Consider the following 22,029-nt stretch of genomic DNA (forward strand, 5'->3'; position numbering starts at 1 on the left):
ACATTGTGTTGTTTAAGTGTTCCCTTAATTTTTTTGAGCAGTGTATATCTTTTTTGGTTCTACACTCCAGCATTTTGGATTTGAGATTAAATGTTTCATATGAGGTAACAGTACAGAATGTCACCTTTTATTTGAGGGTATCTTCATAAATCTGATTTACCGTTAAGAAATGAAAGCACTTTATTTATCTAGTCCCCCCCATTTGAAGACGTCATAAGTATTTGGACAAATTTCACTTAGTGTATTAAAGCACACAATGACTACATCAAGCTTGTAACTCTACAAACTTATTGGATGCATTTACAGCTTGCTTTGGTTGTGTTTCGGATGATGTTTTCTCCAATAGGAAGTGAATAATGTATTGTTTCATTTTGGAGTCACTTTTGTTTGTCAACACTTCTACATGAATGTGGACACTACCATGATTATGGATAATCATGAATGATGATGGGGGGAAAAGTTAGCAGGCCAATACTAAAGGAATGACGACACAGGTTTTGAAGGTAATATTCTTTTGGAATGTTCCCCCACAGAGGTTGAAATTTCAATCTATTTCTTGTATCATTTTTTAAGTTTTTTTTTTTTACTTGTGTCTAATTCAAATTGTTTCTTTTAATTATTTTGTATTTTGTTCCTCTTCCAATCACCCCATTCCTCCATCTTTATTGGTAAAAGCAAACATGCTAGTGAGTTAGAAATCCATTTTACAAACAGAATAAATCAAAAATACATCCACATCCCACAAATATAAACAGTAACAAATCCAAAAATGATTCTTCCAATAAATGGTTTCCATTTTACACTACGATGTCACAGTCGCATCCACAAGGCAGTACAAACAAGGGGAGAACATTCTCAAAGCAATTTCTGAAATCTCACTTTGACATGTAATATTCTTGCCAATATATCTGTCCTTTACTGAAGTTTTCAAGCGAAGGACTGTTCATAAAAGCACATAGCAAACAAGTGTGAGGATACCGTGCAGTGAAAAAGGACAAGGTCTAATTCTCAGGCCTTTGCCTTCTAGAGTCTTACGGTCATCCCTTTCTCACATTTCAAAAGGGCTTTTTATTTATCTTCAAAACTAAATATATTGTGACCTGATATAAGTGTCATGCTGATATCTGTTAGACGGTAACGCCAAGCCTCACGGAGATAAGGCAGAGAGGAGTGAAAGAGTAAGCCTCCTACTTGCCCCATTTCTCTAATCTACTAACTCTTCCAATAGGACTGCAAAATGAACAGGGGTCAAGATCTCGTAGGGGCTACAGCAACGTACCTGTTTTTTTTGCACTCACATTTAATTCAATGGTTTAGTGTCCAGCTAGAGGGAGACCCTGGCCAAATATGAAAGCATAACATGCTATAGGGTTCAATATATATACTTCAGCAGCTATACAAATTTTCATTTTTCCCCTCTCTTGAAGAAATGTAAATACCGTATGTAAGGACAAATAATACAAATAACTTTTTTCATCAAGTATACGCCTTCACAAGAGGGTGTTACTTTGCACATTTCAGAGCCACCAACATAATGTTTCTTGACTTGCAGGGAGTCCTCACTCATTAACACCAAGTGCCTCGCTTACATCGAATGGATTAACTGCTGCCGAATAATGCTACTGTAAAATAAGATCAGAAACTGTGCATGGAGAAATGTTCAATCTGTTACAAATGGCTGGTTACTTGTCAGGTCGCAAAACCATGCAGCTAAATCCTGGCAGAGATGAGCTGGTAAGAATGTGTTGTTATGTGAAGTGACGCCACAAGGTTTGGTTTAACACAAACCTACCTTAAGTAGGGATATTAAGTACTCTTGCTTGAAAATAAAATGGGACCTCTTTTCCTGAAACAATTTCAACACTCATTCAAATGACAAACTGAAAAAATATCAAAGTAATTCCTATTGCAAGAAAAATTACAAATCTCATAAAAATGCAGCCTTCTGCTGATTATTTAAGGCAAAATTATATATAAAACCAAATGCTCAGTATACATTCAAACACCATTGTCTACAGATCTCCAACACTTTTGACAATAGATGACTAGATCCTCATCCAAAGATGTCTTTGGTCTCAGAAGACAGAGATGATGACTTGGAAAAAGAGAAAATAGAGTTGTTACCATCTCAAAAGTGCGTAACATTAGTCCTGGTGTTCATAAAGTGGCACCACACATTTAGTCGACAACAAAATACTCAGGGGAATATCAAGTGTCTCTTGGAATCCAAGATGGAGGCTGTATCTAATTTATATTTCAACAGGGGACGCTGATGCCTTCTGTAAACATAGCGATCTCTGCTGTAGACAGACTGTGAGATCTGTGACAGCGTAGCCATCCCTGGTCTGTGGACCTTGAGCCTCGTAATTATAGACAACATCAGCCAAAGAGAGGATGAAACCATAGCTTAAATATGTATAAAAATACCTCTTCACAGTAGTCAAATGTTTTACTGATATTATCTGGTAACCACATCGAAACATACATCTATTTATAACAGTTTAGATATTTATCTCAGCAAAAGTGAGATTTTAATAATTATTCAAATGTTTCAAGAGAAAACAGTCTGCCCTTTCAAGCTTCACACGCATCATTAAAGTATAGACTTTGTATCATATTAGTCCTTAATTCTTCAGTCTCAAAATACTGGAAGTTGGTCTAAAAAAACCTAAAGAAGTGATTTCCGTCAAATCAACTTGAATTAGTTAAAAAAATATATCAAAGTCCTTCCCACGAAAAAGCGTGACGTTCGTATTGCCTTCATCGCCTCCATGAACGAGACTCATACTCGTCATCCTCATCGTCGTCTTCCTCTTCCTCCATGAGCAGGTAGGAGCTGACTTCCTCCTGGAGGAATCAAATGAAATAAGTCATTAGATCAAGCAGTTCATTGAAAGATGATTTATTAACATGGTTTTCCAAAATGCTACAATAACAGAAAATGAATGGGGAAAGATGTTTAGTAACGTACCGCATTGACCTCTTCCTTCGAGTCCTCCTCCTCAGGTTCTGTGGACACGGATGGTGTCTTCGGCTTGTACCATGAAATCTGTAGAACGCGACCTTTGAACTTTGCTCCTTGGTTTGCCGCCTATAACATGTGAAAATGATCATGAATGGCTAAATTCAATTAAAACTTATGAAAAACTTGCTGGGTTATAAAGGCATTAAAACGTTACTGTGTGTATGTCATCTGTAGAACATACATTCTCTGCTTCGCTCCGGGTCTTGAACGTCATGACAACACTGGTAGCATCCTGATCGCGGAGCTCCTCTATCTCACCAAATCTCTGTGACAAAGACGAGAATACACAAAACCGCCGTAAATACCAGCAGAAATTCCTTTACACATCTCTCTGGTGGAAGCACTGTTTTTACTACTATAATGATTCATGCTTTGTACCACTGGATGACATCGAGCTCAGACTTTTCACGGTTAAAATAAGACGTTTTGGGGAAATCATACGACTAGCTGGATGTCATAAGGGTGTGTTTCCTTACCACAAAGTGAGGCATAAGCTCCTCCTTCTCTTCTGGTGTGACTCCCAAGATGGCGATGGCTCGGGGCCTGTGGTCCACCACCATGTGATTTCCCCCTCCTCTGACTCCTCCTCTGTGTCCCCGTCCCCTGCCCCTTCCTCGGCCCCTGCCCCTGACGGCTGCTGCATCGTCCACCTTCCCCCGCCCGGTCGGTATCAGGCCCAACCGGGTGGCCTGGGGGGGAACACGGTCAACAAGGTCATCAGATCCACAGCTAACTTCCATTCCTCAACAACATTCAGCACAAGGTGCCAGCTGACACTATAAGGAGATGCCACAGATCCAAATGTGGAACCAAGACATGTGTCACCAGACCCCAAACCAAGGTGGTGGAGATGGTGTCACCTGACATGTCCTCACCAAATAGTGCCAGGCAGCAGCGTCAGCATCCAGGAAGAAAATGTAGTGCTACTGAGAACCAGTGTCCCCACAGGCCTGGTATCCATCTTTAATGAGTTCAAGGGAACATGTACCAGCAGACTGACTGTGGTGGCCCTGATGGCTTGGAGCAGAGCGCCAACACTCCTCCTCCTCACCACTCCTCCTCCCTCCTCCTCCTCCTCCTCCTCCTCCTCCTAATTGTCATCCCTCCAGTTTCTTACAAGGAACACCATCTCAAACTTTAATGACATCAGATGCATCAATGTAGGATCTGTGTTTGGTTAGGATTCGTTAGTGGGTGTCCTCTGGGCTTGGTAAGTGCCTGCAGTTTAATGTGCAGAAGAGGGGTAAAGCCATGCATATTTCATGGTGGCTAATTTAAGCACACCAGGCTGGAAAAGCCATGCAGAGGGCTGTTGTTAACAAAAACAAGTTTCTTGTTTACAGCCTGATCCTCTGACACAGAGGACGACATAATGTGACTAGCAACAGACAGCTGTGAGGCCAAGGCATATGTTAACATCCAAGGTGATACCTTTCTGCTCACTTCAGACCATTCTTGTAAAGGTTGCATATCCACCGACAGTACACGTGTTCTGGAGATGTTCAGGCGGCCACACCTCCTTCAGTATGCCAGAACACCGCCACAATCCATACATGGTCATTAGCGCTAGAGAGAGGACTTCCCAAAGTATGGACGCCCTGTGTACCCACCTCAACCTGCAGCTGACCCAGTCTCCTCTTCAGGTCGGTCGTGTCCTCTCCAGAACTCATCTTCTTGTGGAAATCAAGCTCTGCGTCCAGAAGCTCCTTTTGTGCCTGAGGGAGAGCACCATTGATATTATTTTGGGATTTCCACAATGCATAGAAATAAAATGAATACTCCCAGTTGGTATTAGACAGAACGTTGTGGCTCTGCCCGCCTTCAGGTAAAAACAACCTGTGGTTACCCCACTGGCTCACAACATTTTCAAACGCAATGTTCTTGTTGTCTGCTTGTTTTATTCAATTACAAAACTACATTTAAGAAAAGTACAACATGTCTATAGATTACTTTTCAACATTGCCTGCTCCGGAGCGTTCTCACTACTTAGAAAAACGTAATATTGTAGGGCTTCCCTCATGCCCCTTTTAATGACTGCGCTAGCAGCCACGTGAGGGCTCTTCTGGCAGGCTCCGTTTTCATACGTGGGAGCATTGTGAACCGTAGGTCGGGATGTTTGACCAGGTTACATGTATATTGAACACCACATCAGCTTTGTCATGTTTTGTAGAACTAAAAATTAACAACAAAGTTGGCTCTTTTACAATGGGGGTCAATAGGAAATAATGATTGTGAGCGTGGTCAATGGGAATTCCTTCTTATGACGTGAATATCAACTCAGAGTACAGAACAGGCTTGGAGCCTCTAAAGCTCCATTTCCATTGGACCTTTGAAGACAACCCAGGTTGGGCTGGCTTTGGTGGGCTAGCTCAAATTGTGTTTCCACTGCCTCCAGAAATTTGAAATGTCATCTTGCTAGGTAGCCAATATGTAACTATGCAGCTGGCTTCGCTAATATTGCTAGCTATCTAATTCATCCTCACCATGCTGTAACTAACGTTACCCCATACTCCTGCCAGTGCCAGCCAGACTCAGAGCCATGTAGTTAACTTGTTGATGCTAGCTAGCTAGCTAGCAAAACGGTTAGTGTCATCGCTAGCATAACAGGCTAGCTAGCTAGCGTTTGATATGTTGCTGCTAGCTTTCAATACGAACTGGCCGGCTAAAATTCCTGCTAGCTCACGTTAGCTAGCTAGGTTTTTTCAACTCTGATTTGCTAGCTAACGTTTGGTAGCTAGCATTAGAGAGCTCACTGTTCTCATAAAAGTTTATTCTGTAGTGCAAAAATGAATGAGGATCCAGCTATGGTGGTAATTTGTGTCATGTCTGACTACTGCAGTACTGCTTGTCCATGTGCTAGCTAACAGCAACAAGCCCAGATGAGCTAGCTAAATGTGTCAGCATCCAGCAGTGATTAGCTGGTGGTTGCATAGTAACTGGCTGGCACCAGTTGTGAATCTGGGCTGCGCTGGCCCAGGTTTCCCTCGACCCAGCTCGAATTTGAGAATTCAAATCGAGCGTAGCTCGAATTTGCCCCTAATTTTAAGTGCCAGTGGAAGCGGGGCTTAACCCTGGCAATTTGACTGGTAAATTCATGGGTACTCACATTCGCAATGGCTGCCTGGTATTGTGATGCAATAATTTCCATGGTAATGTAGAATGTTAATTCAAATTATGTTAACTGATTTGGTGCATGCAATGGAATGTATTTTTTGTAATGTCAGTTGAGTTGATTCAACAAATCACAGCACAGATTGATGGGTACACTTCCTGCTTTTACTTCCTGCCTTGCTCCTATGGGTACACTCACAATGGCCACCAGTCTACCCATTATGCCATCATCGACTTGAATGGGGACGCCCTTTCTATTCAGTCTATTTCTATGGCATGCACTACATTGACTAATTAAATAAATAAAAAATGTCTGCGCTACCTCTGTAAAGTAATATGGCCCCATATGATATGGTAGGTAGACTTACGTCGGTCTTCGTCTTGGATTGAGCCGTGTTGGCTGTGGAGAGGGAGGCTGGGTTCATCTCGTTCTGGAGCTGGGAGATCTTGTCGGTCAGATCCTTCAGAGTCTTCATAATGTTGGCCCTCTCCTCTGGCTTCAATGTGGCCCTGTTCTTTTCAAGTCTGTTGATCAGAGCCTATAGGAGGGAGGACATGAGATTAACCAATGTTAGATGAGCAGGGTATCCAGGACAACACCCAGGGTCTCTTGGTCTAGAGGTGTACTTGTTTTGATAGTGAAAGGACAACGCAATGATGATCACAGCATGTGGTTAAAGTGCAACTCTAACATGGAAGGTGGGGATGGTGGCATCTTTTAAATTATTAACTATATGTAGTATAAGCAACCATCTTACCTTCTGACATTCAATCTGCTTCTCCAGCATCTCCTGCTTCTTTTTCCTCATGTCCTGCTGCAACTTCAATGTCTCCTGAAACAACAACAAACCAAACAATTGTTTATAGTGTCATTTTGACTTGTGTATAAAAGGTAATGAAAGACTATGGAAATCATTCAAAATACAGACGGCAAAAATGACTTGCCTGCTTCTTTTTCAAGACCTCCTGTGCTTCAAGTGCTCTGGCAGTTTTACCAAGTGACTTGGACGCTCCCTTGGGGACTGTGGAGCTGTAGGGTCCCTTCTGAAGGGCCACAGAGGTAGAGAAGAGTGCCTACGACAGGAAGAGACAGACAGACCCTTTGATTACTATCAATCCACTCTCTTTACCATCATACAACACCATGGTGTAGCCCTGCATAGGGGCACACTCAGACCATAGGAGCTGACGGCTTACCGCTGCAGGGTCTGCGCTGGGGTGCAGGGCGTCCAGTTTGCCCCCGGCCACAGCCCCAACACCAAGGCCATGTTTGGTCACCGTCTTATTATTCAGCACATAGGCCCCGGGACTGTGCTGCTTGATCACCTGCTGATTTATAGATACATAAGAGTCAAGAGAGAATGGTGATCATGTCTAACCTGGAACATAGAACTTCGCCGTTCCAAATCAAAACTGCTGTTTGAATGAATATAAATGCTTGGCCAACTAAAAAGGTTTTAGCTGTTGTTAGAAGGGCTCTGTCCACCTTGTGAACATTGGGGTGCTGCTGCCCCATGGCAGAGCTCTGTCCGTGTCCGTCCGCCTGGCCCATGCCCTGTCCCTGCTGCTGGGTGTTGGTCTCACGGTGCCAGTACACTCGGATGAAGCGGTTGTTGAGCACCGCCTCAGTGCTGGAGATGGCCTGCCGTGCCTCCTCGTTGGCTGTGTACTGGATCAGAGCTGCCTCGGGGTCGCCACCAAACACCACCTATTGGAGGAGACATGTCAGAAAGTAGTGAAGAAGGCCAGAAGGTTTGTCCTTGATCACATTTGAGTCATTTAGCAGACGCTCTTATCCAGAGCGACTTACAGTTAGTGAGTGCATATATTTATTTTTTCATACTGGCCCCCCGTGGGAATCGAACCCACAACCCTGGCGTTGCAAACGCCATGCTCTACCAACTGAGCTACACGGGGCCCACGGGGCCTCATAAGTAAACTGTATGTAGACGCCCTAACATTTATTGATCTAAATAGAACCCTTTGTTTAGTGGTACAAATGGTTTCAAGGAATTGTCAGATATCTTACCTGAATATTTACGATGGTACCAAACTTGCTAAAGTGCTCATTCAATTTGGTGATGTTGTTGAGATCTCGGGGGATTTTGCGAACTTCAAGCTTAGTATTGACGTAGTGATTCTTCTTGGGGAAGCCCCCGTGTTGGGGCTTGTTGTTGGGGAAGGTGAGTTGGTTGTTGGCCTGGTAGTTGGGTCTGGAAGATAATGACACACAGACATGAGTGACAAGGCAGAGGAGCCAATGACAATGCTCTGAGGTCAGAGGTGGTCTATCGTGAAGCAGAGTTGGGGTTAAGTGACAAGTCATCTAAATTCAGGACATTAGTTGCACTCCTACAGAGGAAATGTCAAATAAAATAAAAAACTGCGATTGACCTGGAATCGAGCCCAACTCTGCAGTGGAGGGTGGATACTGTGTGTGTTCTTACTTGTCCATCCAGGTTGTTTTGGGCGGTGGACCCTCTGTGGGCCCCAGGGGCCTCTTCCTACTCTCCTGCTCTGTGCTGCTGTAGCATGACACACTGCTGGGGACACTGGCCACCGCCGGCTCTGTCTGGATCACTATGTTAGCCGCTGGGACAGGAGAAACACAACGTCAGTCATAATGACAGCTAGAATCTGGACCGCTGTGTCTGGATGACACTGAGGATATGTTTAGTCTGGGTTCATACACATTTTGACAGATGGAATTGTGACTTTACACCAAATTTCCATGACCAACAATTGGCAGCGTCTATGTACGTATAAAAAAGTAAGCATGAATGTGGTATGGACACTGGAAAGCTGCTCTCTGAACCCATGCACCATCTCCTGTCGTTGTGCAAGGCACTTAAACCCCCCCCACCACAAAGTAGAATACCGGTTAGGCAACTCTATAAAAAAAAGTGTATGGTCAACCCTCAGTCTGGAGAGCTACTGGGTGTGCAGGCTTTTGATCCAGCCCTGCTCAAACACATCAGAGCCAGTTTAACAAGGTTCGGTCGAGCAGCTAATTTCTAAAATGTGGTTTGTTAAAGGGGGACTGGAATAAAAGCATGCACACCCAGTAGTTCTCCTGGAGGATGGTTGACCACCCTTGATGTAAAACATTGCAACCAAATACGTTTTATATCCCTTTGAAATAATTAGCTCATTCAACAATATCAAAGATTAAATGGCTATGTTTGTAGGGCTGGGCGATATGGAAAAATATAATATTACAATTATTGACATTTGACGGTATTGTATGTTTATGAATAATAAATGTTCCAAATATGCTTTGAGTATCTCATGACCCTAGGGTGGCACCACATAAATTATAAGTGATTTCCATGGGGCTCCACCTATACTGTTCAATCCAACTCCAAACAAAAATAATTTCCTGCATTTACATCAACTTCTGCATGCATTTCCTGCACTTTTATTTTCATTTCCACGCAGCATGATGGTCTGTCGCTGTTACACGTGGTCTGCGGTTGTGAGGCCGGTTGGAAGTACTGCCAAATTCTCGAAAACGACATTGGAGGCAGCGTATGGTAGAGAAATTAACATTCAATTATCTGACAAGAGCTCTGGTGGACATTCCTGCAGACAGCATGCCAATTGCACACTCCCTCAAAACTTGAGACATCTGTGGCATTGTGTTGTGTGACAAAACAGCACATTTTTAAGTGGCCTTTTATTGTCCCCAGCACAGGGTGCACCTTTGTAATGATCATGCTTCTTGATATGCCACACCTGTCAGGTGGATGGATTATCTTGGCAAAGGAGAAATGCTCATTAACAGGAATGTAAACAAATTTGTGCACAAAATTTGAGAGAAATAAGCTTTTTGTGCATACGGAACATTTCTGGGATTTCAGCTCATGAAACATGGGACCAGCACTTTACATGTTGCGTTTATATTTTTGTTCAATTTAAATGTATTGAACATTAATTAACTTCCCAAGTTTATCATAAGACATGAACAGAATGCATCAGTGATTCGCATTTCCTGCAACTCTCTGAAGAGGCAACGAGAATGCCCTTCTGTGCATGTGCACTGCACGCGTCTACCACTTTGTGTAGCTATTAGCGATGACGCTAGCTAATGAAAACAGTCTTCTGGTTGATAGAAAGGCTTTCCCAAAAACCTTCAATTAAATGTTAACTACAAACTTCAGGATATATTTGCATAATTCCACAAGGCCCTATGCTTACCTGGCAGAATTATATAATGATTATTTTAATCAATCCAGTGGGTATTTGTTTTGCAAACTCAACCATCACATGCACACTACAGAAAACACTGATAAACAACACCCTCTTGGCTAGGTGCACAATTCCCAGACTTCAAAAGTGGTCTCCTGATGCGATTTAAGCATTTTTGTGGACTTACAACATCCAATTTAGTTTTGGGAACATTTAAATGGAATCAGGCAAAAAATAAAACAGATTTTATAGCGCCCTAAATATGGAAGTCCTCATGTGTACTATGGGTTAGGATCAGACAGAAAGCCCAACCTAAACCACCAAAGTAAGACCCACATGTGATACCTCTGGATCCCTGTCCATCCCCGGAGGTGAGGCCGATCAGGTTGGGCCTCTGGGTCTGGATGCGGGGGATGAACTGCCTGTACTGGGGCCGGCCAGTTGCTGTCATGCCTGGAGACTCTGGGTTGTAGCCCTCTGGGTCGTAATTATCTGGCAACACAAGGGAGAAGACACAGACATCATTAGAAGAACTCAAACAATGTTTTACACAGTGGAGAGTGAGATTACCCAAACAGGCCTATCCATCATAACACCTACTTTAACTGTATGGCTACACTACAACTACATGGAAGGGAGGAAAAGTACAGTGCTAGTATAGAACTCAATATTATACAGTCTGCTTTTGCTATATAATATGCAATGGCTTGGGACTAAACTAGAGCAACTAAAAATAACATTTCAGTTGAGAGTAGTGAAATGCACTGCATTTTAATTTCCTCTCTTATGTGGGCAGGATTACTAAAATAGAGTTTTTGCACTCATCTAATGTGCAGTTTACAGCAACAGCGGACTTTAGTTCATAAACAGTGCACCCCTCTGGTCAAAATATGCTACTGCACCCTAAAGAAACAACTAGATCATGCAGGCCAGGCAGTAGCATAAAAACAAAACTACCACCTCCACACAAAAAGGAAATCATTCCCAACACGTGAATGAACCACGTGACCATAAATACTTTAAGACAATAGCATTTCTATGTCCTTCCTCACTTACTACAGTCGAACTGAACAATACCATTTGGTTCACATGGATTTGAAAGGCAGTGTATGTCAAAGAAAATAAACTGACAAAAACGTGAACAATATGGGAGCTTTGCTCATAAAAGTACCACTTTGCCAAGCTTATTGAGAAAATCATAGCCGCTTACATTCTGACTGAGAATATTGGGGGTGTAGAGAGAGAGAAGAGGAGGAAGGAGGAGGTGGTGGAGGAAGAGGAGGTGGAGGAAGAGGAGGAGGTCCCACTCCAGGTGGTCCCAGAGAGGAGGCGGAACTCGTCCCTGAGTGGTTGGGAGTTTCTATCCCACTGGTAGGTATTAACGGGGGCCCTATGAGAGATACAATTCCAAGCTGAACCCAGCAAATAATAGACACTGGCCATTTACTTAATAAACTCCTAAACAGAATAGGCTAAGTAAAGTACTCCAGACATGCACATTAAGTATAGGGTGAGTACCAGTGAGGGTAAGACAACAAAGACAGTGGTTTCCCTGAGGTGCGTTTCTACGCAGCACAACAAACAGTCCTTAAACATTGCTATTTCACCATGGAACAGGCAAGCCTTGAACAAATGGAAACAGCTTTATACTCATTGACGCTAACACACATCCATGCATCCTAAAATGACCCATAGAAACTGACAGAGGACTCGTCTTTCTATCTGTGCCATTGTAGTGTCTGTGACAGCATGGGCAGCGCCACGGAGGAAACAACCCATAGGAATCCCCACCCAGTTTACTACTTTGACTGCTTTATAAACGGCGGAAGCATGGTGGAAGCACTCAATGGCAATGTCCACGCTAAAAGGGGTCATATCCATGATGAGTCCTCTCTCTCTATGCTCTCACCACATCAGGAACTAAAGCTAGGGCCCTGGGATTTTCCTAATCATGTGGCCTGACCAGGAAAAACTCTTGGCCCTACTTATAGCTTTAGCCTGTGTCAAACACTGACTGGTGAGCATTCCGAGGTCAGGAGTGAGGGCCTAATTGGAGACATGGTAACATCACTCACCAGGAGGAGGCATAGGGAAGATGCCCGGTGGAGGCGGCTGGCCGTGGGGGGGCATGGGCATCCTGATGGCCGGGGGCAGCTGGCCGTGGGGGGGCATGGCCATCCTGATGGCCGGGGGCGGCTGGCCGTGGGGGGGCATGGCCATCCTGATGGCCGGGGGCGGCTGGCCGTGGGGGGGCATGGCCATCCGGGCCGGTGGTGGCATGCCAGGTGGGGGAAACGGGATCATGGCGGGCAGCGTGACGTCGTCCACGATCAGAGGATCATTGCCATGGTCAAAGGGACAGAGGTCACCACGCACACAGAAACCTTTCTCTGTGGAAGACAGGAAAAAAGATTGATCAAAATTCCATTAAAAAAAATATGAATTGCATTCTTAATGTAAATGCACTCAGCAAGATCCTTGCCAATAATAGCTTTTTTTAAATTAATATACAAATTATATCAGCCCAAATGAGATTATCGGTTTGGCAACCTTGACAATTTTTGTTTACAGTTCCTGACAAGATCCAGGCTGGAGAGAGAAATCTCATTGGTGGGGTGGAGTGAAAAATATCTCATTGCTGTTGAGACTGTTGGATGAATAGAAACAGTGTCCCTCAGGGGAAGGATTTTCAACCAGGGTCATAAATGCTGCTTTAAACCAGGCAAACCCCTTACTGAGGGTTGGAATATCACACAACCTACTGCATTTAATCCACAAATGAACACAATTGACTGGTATTTTACTAAATATTTGTACAATCTGACTAGGGTAGACCTAAGCTTAACGGTCAAGAGATATGAATCCTAAAGCACACAATGATTAGAAGGCCATATGAGGCCACCTGCTTCAATATTCAATATCCTTTTACAAGTTATTGCATGTACATACATTACATTACAACTTATTTTGGTTATCAGGAAGATAGTCTTGTGCCTTTCATTCACAAAAAAAGATAAAGCTGTTTAGCTACATAACAAAAACAGGTTGTTCTTGTAAAAGAGAATAAGTCCTCAATGACTTACAAAAATAGAACCCAGATCTTGCTGCTAGATGTACAGCAAAGCTGGGAGGAATCAGTAACATCTCATCCCATAATATAGACCTAAGACCAGAGTGAAATTAGATCATTTTAGTTAGCCCTTACCGTCGTAGTCACGGCAGCGGTGCTTGACTGAAGTGCCCTTGTTGAACGGCTTGCCCTCCCTGTGATTAGAGTAGTAATTAGACCAGCTCTCTGTAGTGCTGTCGGGCAGGTGAGCGGGCGCTACCACGGTAACAGAGTTGGGGACGGCTTGGCCCCCGGAGGAGGGAAACGGGTGCTGCTGGGGGGTTGGTAGGAGTGGGGGAGGGTGCTGGTGCTGTTGTTGGGTTACCAGGGACCCAGAGGTAGAGTTGAAACTCTCGGGCTCCTTCCTCTCCACTTCAAACTTTGATCTGTAATCTGTTTAACATACACAGACAGACACACAGAAAAGCTTGAACCCAAAGGTCACAAAATGCAACAACATTTCACATAACCCAGGAGAAAATACCCCTATTATGAGACATGCACACCACAGAGGGCATTTAAGGATCCCCACCAGTAAGTCCAATCAATACACACATTTATTTTTGTCTGTTCTTAGCAAAGATTTGTTTTCAACCTTTCAGGTTAACATTTAAAGTAAAGCAGATTTGTCCATGCCCGCGCCCCTGTGAGTCTCACCTCTCCCTCGGCTGTGCTCCTTGTCCCTGCCACGGCTCCCACTTCGGCTGCGGCTCCTGCTGCGACTGTAGCTGCGCCCACGAGAGTTGCCTCCGCGCCGGTCATGCCTTTCCCGGTGGGAATCTGTGCTTTTACCGTGGCGGTCCATGTCACGCCGCTTGCGGTCGTCTCGTCTGCGGTCATCACGTCCCCTGTGTGGTCAGGCGATCAAGGCATGTTGGTTGGTCATTTAGCAGCACTTTCTATACAGCACCGAACTCAAGGTGTTTCCTGTTTTTGTGGTAATCTGTACTATTGATGTGACTAGCATTTCAACAACAATAACTAAATTGTGTGTCAAAGGCGCAGTCCATTAGACTCAAGGGCCTAATCAAACTAACATCTTGACCACAGAGAGCTTCATCACTGTCAAGAGGAACCCACTTGAGAACACCAGGAAAATAATAGCAAACATATCGATTCCAGCCTCACCTTGAATCGTTGAAGTCAGAGCGGCTTCTCAGTGGACTTCTCCGCCTCCTGTTATCCCCCCTTTCCTCGTCTACATTTTCAGCCTTAAGAAAACAACAATAGTTAGCTAGCTAAATCCCCATCATCAAAGACTGCAACATAATACGACAGAGGAAGCTTAAAAAAGCCCTTACCTCCACAGCCTCCTGTTTTAGCACGGGGAGTTTGGGCTCCTCTTTGGGAACTTCCTTAGCAGGTGGATTCCCCAAGTAGTTTTTGGTGGTCAAACATTCAAAGAGCTTATCAACAAAACCAGTGGTCTCTGCAATAGGGAAAGCATCGAGGCATAAGACTTTTATAAACATTTCTCTCAAATTATTTCATACTATCAGTCAGTCAACTACATGTTTACACAATGAAAATACTAACGTTAGTCGGTGAGATGCAAATCAACACTGACGTTAAGGGGTTATGTTGCCTACCTTTTTGTAAGAAGACATCCAGTTGATCTGCACAAAGTGCTTTCAACTCTTTCTCAGGTTTGTCCTTCTTTACCAAAGCCACAACATAGTTGGCTAAAGCAGAGGGGTCGGCCTCACATCTGCAAAAGCAAACATTATCCATATTACTCAACAGGGTTTGCATGGTTCCCAACCAGGGGTACTAGGATCCCTGGGGGTACTTGGCCTATCCACAGGAGGTACTTGAGAAGACTCATGAGACCATAGGATACTGGTAAAATGCACATGAGGGGGGTACTCCGGGCAGAGCAAAGTTCAATTGGTGGTGCAGTAACCGAAAAAGGTTGGGAACCACTGCATTAGACAATATGTAGCTAGAATCATTAATTTGTAACCAAGAGAATTGTAAGGACAGAAAGTTCGAGGTTTATAAGGCAGCAGGTTAGACACTAATCTCGTGCTACATAACACATCTGCTACAAATGACAACACACACGTAGCTACATCAACTTGGATGGCAGGCTTAACTGGCTAACTAGCTGGTTGGCTAAATGCTAGACGTCACTGCTAGCAGTGTCTATGGACGGGTAGCTCATCTAACTTAGCCACTACATTTATGTCAGTCTACTCTAGTTTGGTTAATATCCTAAGTAGTTACCCATTCACCACAAGTCAAACTTGCTGTGTAGCCATTAATATAAATCATTCACCTTGAGTGGGACGATATTGATTGAGTTGAGCAAGCTAGCTGGTCAAGTTAACTACTGTAACTAGCTACTTAATTAGTTAGCTAAATTAATTGCGCCAGCGACACCAAAACATATCTAAAATGTTATAATCAGATTAGTGTCTGCAATTTGCCCAACAAATCCGATATGCAAAATGTGTGATGCGTATAATTTATACAACAAACGTTACATTTGTATTATTATTGCCACATAAGCTAACGTTAGCGATGGCGTAGCTACCGAGCTAACTCGTGCAAGCTAGCTAAATGTCATTTCAATTAATCATCACTCACATTGGCTCCAGGAGTTTTGCCAGCCACGACTTCAAAGCTTCCACATTTTCTATGATCATCGTGAAAACGACTTAACAATACTGACTATAAGTTCAAGGTGCGTTGTGATATTCCTACTTTCATCGTCTATAAATGTATATTAGGCTTAGCTAGGCCTTCACTAGTCACTTCACTTGCAGGTCGTACGAATTGCTTTACGTTCAAACACAGGCATAGCAACATAACTGGCAATGTCGTAAGTCGATCAGCTGGCCACACTAAACTCAGGGTTCCTTGCTATTTGGGATCCTTAGGACGTCCCTACCCCATTGAAGTTTACGTTTAACATTGTTAAGGTAAGGGTTAAGTTAGGGCAGGGTTAAGGTTAGGGTTAAATTAGGGCAGGGTTAAGGTTAGGGTTAAGTTAGGGCAGGGTTAAGATTTGGGTTTAGGGTAGGGACGTCTCAAGGATTCCCGATAGCGCTGACCCTGAGTTTAGGCTGTGACCAATCATCATGAAACTGTTTATCTTTGGTGTTGCAGCTCTATTTCAAAATTTTAATATTATTTGAACAAACCTAGTGGAGCCAGGCCAGGGTTGACTCTTGACTAAAATCTTATATTAACAAAATAATTTCACCCCTTTAAAAAATATAAAATTATAATCTATATATGTCTTTGCATTGATATTTGTGTGGAATATTCTGATTGTGTTTTCGTACTCCAGAGAAAGTAGGCTGCTTCCTTCTGCTGTAAAAGAGGTTCATGGCTAGAAGGAATCCAGTTTTTGTCAAATTAATGTCAGATTTGACTTTTCGTAGCAGGTTAGGAGAAATTACGCAGAAGGTTAGGATAATTAACGTAGCCGGTTAGGATAATTAAGCTAAGGTTAGCTAAATGCAAAAAAATAATAATTGACGTTCATTTGACAAAAGCTTTATCCCTTCTAGCCATGACCGTGAAAGAGCCCCTCACTTATACTACATTTTCCAGAAGACTGCGCTGTGTGAATGAGCTGTCCCTTGCTGTAGATGTCAACAGCCAAGTACCGAAGGTTTTCTTGACAGACTTTCTGTTTCTACCGTTTTCTGTATTTTGCTAAATCAAAATGACGGTCCGTCATGGCTCCTCACTCTGTTTGTGAATCTATGATGTGTTTCAGGTGTAATGCTAGTCAAAGTATGCGCATAGCTAGCTAACTACGTGACATGGACCCCCACGGGGGGCCAGTATGAAAAATGTATGCACTAACTGTAAGTCGCTCTGGATAAGAGCGTCTACTAAATGACTAAAATGTAAATGTTAAAATGTTAGTTAGCACTTAGCTAATGGATATTGCAGCTACCAGCTAAGACGACACTGGTCAGCAGCAGTACAGCTATATCTGGCTGTCTAGTTCGCTCCTCTTTGGTTGAATTCATCATGTGTGCTAGTGAATCATGATTTAAAAGAGGGAGAGTTGACAACATATTGAGTGCTCTTCACACAAGTCAGTTATTGAACATAACATAGCTAGCTAACGTTAACCGATTAAACTACGATAACATTTGGCAATTGGGCTGAATGCTGACAATGAAGTACCCAGAGCTTCTATTTGATGTTGTTTAAAGGGGGCAACCCAGAGCTTTTATTTGATGACTACAAAACATGTTGTTTAAAGGGGCAATCTGCAGTTGCTACATCCGTTTTTGGACGTATAAATTAATGATATGTACCCACTGATTCTTCAAGAATATAACTTGTCAACTGTCGTACCCCATCAGAACCCAAAATATAGGTTTGTTTTACTCCAATGTTTGTAAACAAAGTACATGTAAACAAACACTAAATAGACTCAAAACATGGTTAAAACTATCGTTTAGATATCATGGATGGTCAGCCTTTGAATCCATAGCTCTGTCTATGAATTTGAGAGTGGTTACATTTCTCCAGCCCCATCCTTTACCTTTTTACCAAAACGGGGGCAGGGAGTTCACTTTGTTGTTTCAACTACTGATTGCCACTATATTGATGATGAGGAATGACATCTTCTGATGTAAAAAGGGCTTTATAAATACATTTGATTGATGTTCTTCAATCTCAATGAATTATACATAATATTGATTTTAGGAGCGAAATGGAACAGCAAAGTTGGACTTCCTCAGAAAGACAGGAAATCCAACAGAAATGGGAGAAGGAAAGAACGTTTGATTGTGACGCACACACCACTATTGGGGAAAGCACAAAGTAAGTCTACTGGGATGGTTATTGTTATGGAACATGCTTCAAAAGATATTAAAGTTAGGGGAGATAATGTCCTTGCCTGTTTTTAAGACTCTGATCGACGACACTGTTTGTGATAGCCAGAAAAAAGCCATTGCTTAAAGAAACAAATAAGCAAACACGTTTGGTGTTGGCCAAAAGGCATGTGGGAGACTCCCCAAACATATGGAAGAAGGTACTCTGGTCAGATGAGACTAAAATTGAGCTTTTTGGCCATCAAGGAAAACGCTATGTCTGGCGCAAACCCAACACCTCTCATCACCATTAGCGCAAATACTGGAAATGTACAGGAACAGCTAGCATGCTAGCTACTCCCATAGACTTCTAGTCATTGCGCTGTTCCCATAGATTTTTTGTCATTGCACTAAGGCTATTAGCAAATGCGCTAACCCTAGTTAGCAACTTACAGGGGCGCAACAATGGTTTTAGAAGTGGGGGGGACATTATTATTTTTTATTAGCTAGGGAATATACAGACTGGCTATACAGACTCACATTGCGCTGAAAAAATGTATATATCGGTCTTCAATCACTTGGCTGCTGGTTTCATCTTGATTGACTCTGATCCAGTGTGAGTGAGGCAAAAATAATAAAATAATAGCTAGTGAGCTAAACTTTCGAACTATCCCTTTACTCTTAATATGTAAATGCTGTAGCCCTTTACACTCGTACCCGTATACGGGTTGAAAATTGCATGTTTTGGCACTGATAAACGGCTAAATTGGAACGCAGTGGCTGTACAGTAACATGCTACACATGACGTCAGAGCTCTGGCTCTGCGCTTCGCAGCGCTGTATGGGTTTTGACTGACAGCCGTTCTGAACTTGAGCACCTTGCGCAACAAGAAGTTGCCCACAACCCTCCCGTTAACTAACGCACATCTTTTGTTGTCTGAGTGAGGGAAATGCTGTAAATTAAGAGGTCTCGATGTATTTTGAAAGATGAGACATTGAGGATAATAATGTCATACAAGCAAGCCAAACACCCGAGAGTCCAAATGTGCACTTCACTTTTCCATATCATAAAACTCATGTCATATACAGTGTCAATGTTTATGATCACTATGTTTGATGTACATTTACAAGATGACATGGCGTCATACCCTGGGTTGTTCTGAACAGAATGAGCCCATCACCCTGGATTGTTCTGAACAGAATGAGCCCATCACCCTGGGTTGTTTTGAACAGAATGAGCCCATCACCCTGGGTTGTTCTGAACAGAATGAGCCCATCACCCTGGGTTGTTCTGAACAGAATGAGGCCATCACCCTGGGTTGCTCTGAACAGAATGAGGCCATCACCCTGGGTTGTTCAGAACAGAATGAGCCCATCACCCTGGGTTGTTCTGAACAGCCAAATGCATCAGGATTTCAGGCTAATGCCAGCCGTCTGTTCCCCACACTATGAATTCCCAACGCTCCAAACACATTGCATGTCACACTGGCCCTATCAAATATTAAACTACTGTGCTAATGGTTTCTCCCTCAATTTCTTCTTCTTCTTCTTCTTCTTCTTCTTCTTCTTCTTCTTCTTCTTCTTCTTCTTCTTCTTCTTCTTCTTCTTCTTCTTCTTCTTCTTCTTCTTCTTCTTCTTCTTCTTCTTCTTCTTCTTCTTCTTCTTCTAGATGTGGTGTTCGCATCAGAGGCAGATGACAAAATACTCTGGATACATTCAGTAACATGATAAGAATATTCCAGGTGCAACATAAGACAAAAAATGCCAAGGGTTTGAGTGAGAGGACAAACTGGTGTCTCCAATTGGCCACACACCTCTCCAAACCTTGCACAGTTCATGTTACTGAATGTATCCAGAGTATTTTCTGATTTTGTTGCAAAAAAGTACAGTAAATGTAAAATGCACATCAAATCAACAGTCATGTTTGGATTCAGTCTTGTGTCAGGTGAACTTCTGTGTCCTCACCTTTGGGCTAATAATTTCCCCATATTCTCCAAACTGTTCCCTTTCAATTGCTACCATGGTTATGCATTTAATATTTCTTCTGTAAGAAACATTTAAATGTAGCCCTATCCATGTAGGCCAATTCCCCACAACTGTAAAGTGTTAATGGAGCTGAACAAAGTTTGAAATGTACCTTTGTGGTTAGTGTTGATGAATAGCTTAGTTGTTAGATGGGACATAATGGTCCTGCGGAATCCTCTCCCTTTCACACAGCACAGTGAGCCAGAAAACAAGTCTCTTCATTAAACCCTGAAAATACCAAGCAGCCTTGGATACAGGCATATGTCACTAAGTCGTGCAGCAATTACCCAATGGTGACATTTAGGTCTCATTGTATTCTAATGTTCTCACAGGGACCAATGATGTCTCACTTTCAGATGGCTGCAGTCCTAGACAGAGGTTAAAATGCTACTCTGATCTTGTAGCCTACATCTTGTGTACATCTCCATCATTTTGACAGCCCTGTCTTAATGACATGGATGTATGGAGGAGCGATACGTCTTTATATCTTCTGGCATGTATGGATTTGCAACCTTGTTTACATTTCATTGGACTTGATTTTGATGTGCAGATCAGTATTTTGCATTTGTTTACATTTGGAGCCTGAGTTTCCTGGAGGCAGCAAGGAGCGCAGAGATTCTAGAAGTCATACATTGTTCTATGGCAAGGAGTGTATTGACAACGTGAAGCTGTATTCTGCCAGCTTCGACTGATCGCTCTTGATTCACTGTCTATATTTTCTGGTGTATGTAGTAGAGAGATATTAGTAGCAGTCAGTGAGAACAACTCTACTTCAAAGATACCTATTTACAGACCATTAGCCTTGCTGTAGCTTTCTGCCAAAGGGACTAGACAGCATCTTTAAAGTATGGCACCCTCTACTATTCATCTGAAAAGAGAGAAAAACTAACGTGGTGGCAGTGTCCCGCGTGGTAACTAGAAGAGAGTCGACAGCTGTCATGTTAAATGAGTTCACGGATGCCCAGCTCCACTTGGCACTGAGACTAGTTCACACAGTAGCTTTTAGAGGGGGACAATGAATACTCATCCTCCAGATAGGTTTTGGATCTTTATATAACAGAGTAGGCTTGGCAGCATTAACTAGAGAGTGACATTTCTCAGTCATGTCATGTTAGCCCAGGTGGTAATGGATGTCTGGCTGGGTCCGGACTTCCTGCTCTGATGAGCATCACAGCCAGGCTAACACTACTGCTATGCTAGCAGGCTGCAGGCTGACTGAGCTCTCTATTGTCTGTCTCTCTCTCTGTCTGTTACTCCGTCTCCCTCCCTCCCTCCGTCCGTCCACAGAAGGGCGACGTGAAGCCCCCAGCCAAGCCCTCCCACTGCACCATCCAAGTGGCCAAGACGTACCCCTCCTGGCAGCACAATACCCTCTCTCTGCTGGGAAAACACTACAAGACGAGTACTAACCCCCAGGAATCTGCCTGGTTGGGAATCAGACCGGGAAGACTGAGTGAGCCTATGAACTTCACTCAACTGTATGTCCCAAATAGCACTATAAGCGGAATAGGGTCCTATAGGGCTCTGGTCAAAACTAGTGCACAATGGCTGCATTAATTGCTGCGTTTAATTTATTTGCCCAATTATTGGCTAAAGAGCTGATCTGATTGGTCAAAAGACCAATTATTGAAAAAAATATCAGAATTGGGCTTCCTGTGTAAATCCAGCTTAGGGAATAGGCTGCCATTTAAGGCACAGCCTTGGTCTTTTTAGAAATAGATTGTTCTGGAATGTATCTGCGTTTCAGCTTATCCCTCCTGTTGTTTTGGGGAGGAGTGGCTACAGAAT

The 22,029-nt window shown here is 43.1% G+C and overlaps 1 protein-coding gene and 1 long non-coding RNA gene across 5 annotated transcripts; one reads left to right on the forward strand and one right to left on the reverse strand.

Moving 5' to 3' along the window:
* Positions 1–559: 559 nt before the first annotated feature.
* On the reverse strand, positions 560–16,237 carry LOC121579195 (RNA-binding protein 27). Of its 4 annotated transcripts, none has more exons than XM_041893567.2 (21): positions 16,023–16,237; positions 15,023–15,141; positions 14,735–14,862; positions 14,562–14,644; positions 14,091–14,281; positions 13,530–13,826; positions 12,400–12,714; positions 11,535–11,714; positions 10,670–10,816; positions 8,584–8,728; positions 8,166–8,349; positions 7,623–7,844; positions 7,334–7,465; positions 7,082–7,210; positions 6,895–6,969; positions 6,505–6,675; positions 4,636–4,740; positions 3,502–3,714; positions 3,207–3,290; positions 2,972–3,091; positions 560–2,847 (listed from the first exon to the last, which is right to left on the reverse strand). In XM_041893567.2, the coding sequence occupies exons 1-21, from the start codon at positions 16,079–16,081 to the stop codon at positions 2,761–2,763; spliced, it is 3,186 nt and encodes a 1,061-aa protein (XP_041749501.1). In that variant the 5' UTR covers positions 16,082–16,237; the 3' UTR covers positions 560–2,760. The 4 variants fall into 4 exon arrangements, with proteins under 4 accessions (XP_041749501.1, XP_041749500.1, XP_041749499.1 ...); XM_041893566.2 differs by having other exon boundaries at positions 7,334–7,462; positions 10,661–10,816; XM_041893565.2 differs by having other exon boundaries at positions 10,661–10,816.
* Positions 16,238–16,992: 755 nt separating this feature from the next.
* On the forward strand, positions 16,993–21,788 carry LOC121580157. The gene is made up of 3 exons (XR_006002986.2): positions 16,993–17,055; positions 18,111–18,227; positions 21,529–21,788. It is a non-coding gene; the product is annotated as an uncharacterized LOC121580157 (long non-coding RNA).
* The last annotated feature ends 241 nt before the right edge of the window (positions 21,789–22,029 follow it).

The sequence above is a fragment of the Coregonus clupeaformis genome, chromosome 13 (assembly GCF_020615455.1).
Source record: "Coregonus clupeaformis isolate EN_2021a chromosome 13, ASM2061545v1, whole genome shotgun sequence".
Lineage (NCBI taxonomy): Eukaryota > Metazoa > Chordata > Actinopteri > Salmoniformes > Salmonidae > Coregonus > Coregonus clupeaformis.

Coding starts and splice junctions, on each gene's coding strand:
- LOC121579195 (XM_041893565.2), bottom strand. CDS start 16,081: ATGATCATAGAAAATGTGGAAGCTTTGAAGTCGTGGCTGGCAAAACTC. Junction 3,715..4,635: donor TGGGTCAGCTGCAGGTTGAG/GTGGGTACACAG, acceptor GTTCCCCCCCAG/GCCACCCGGTTGGGCCTGAT. Junction 3,092..3,206: donor CCCGGAGCGAAGCAGAGAAT/GTATGTTCTACA, acceptor CACATGTTATAG/GCGGCAAACCAAGGAGCAAA.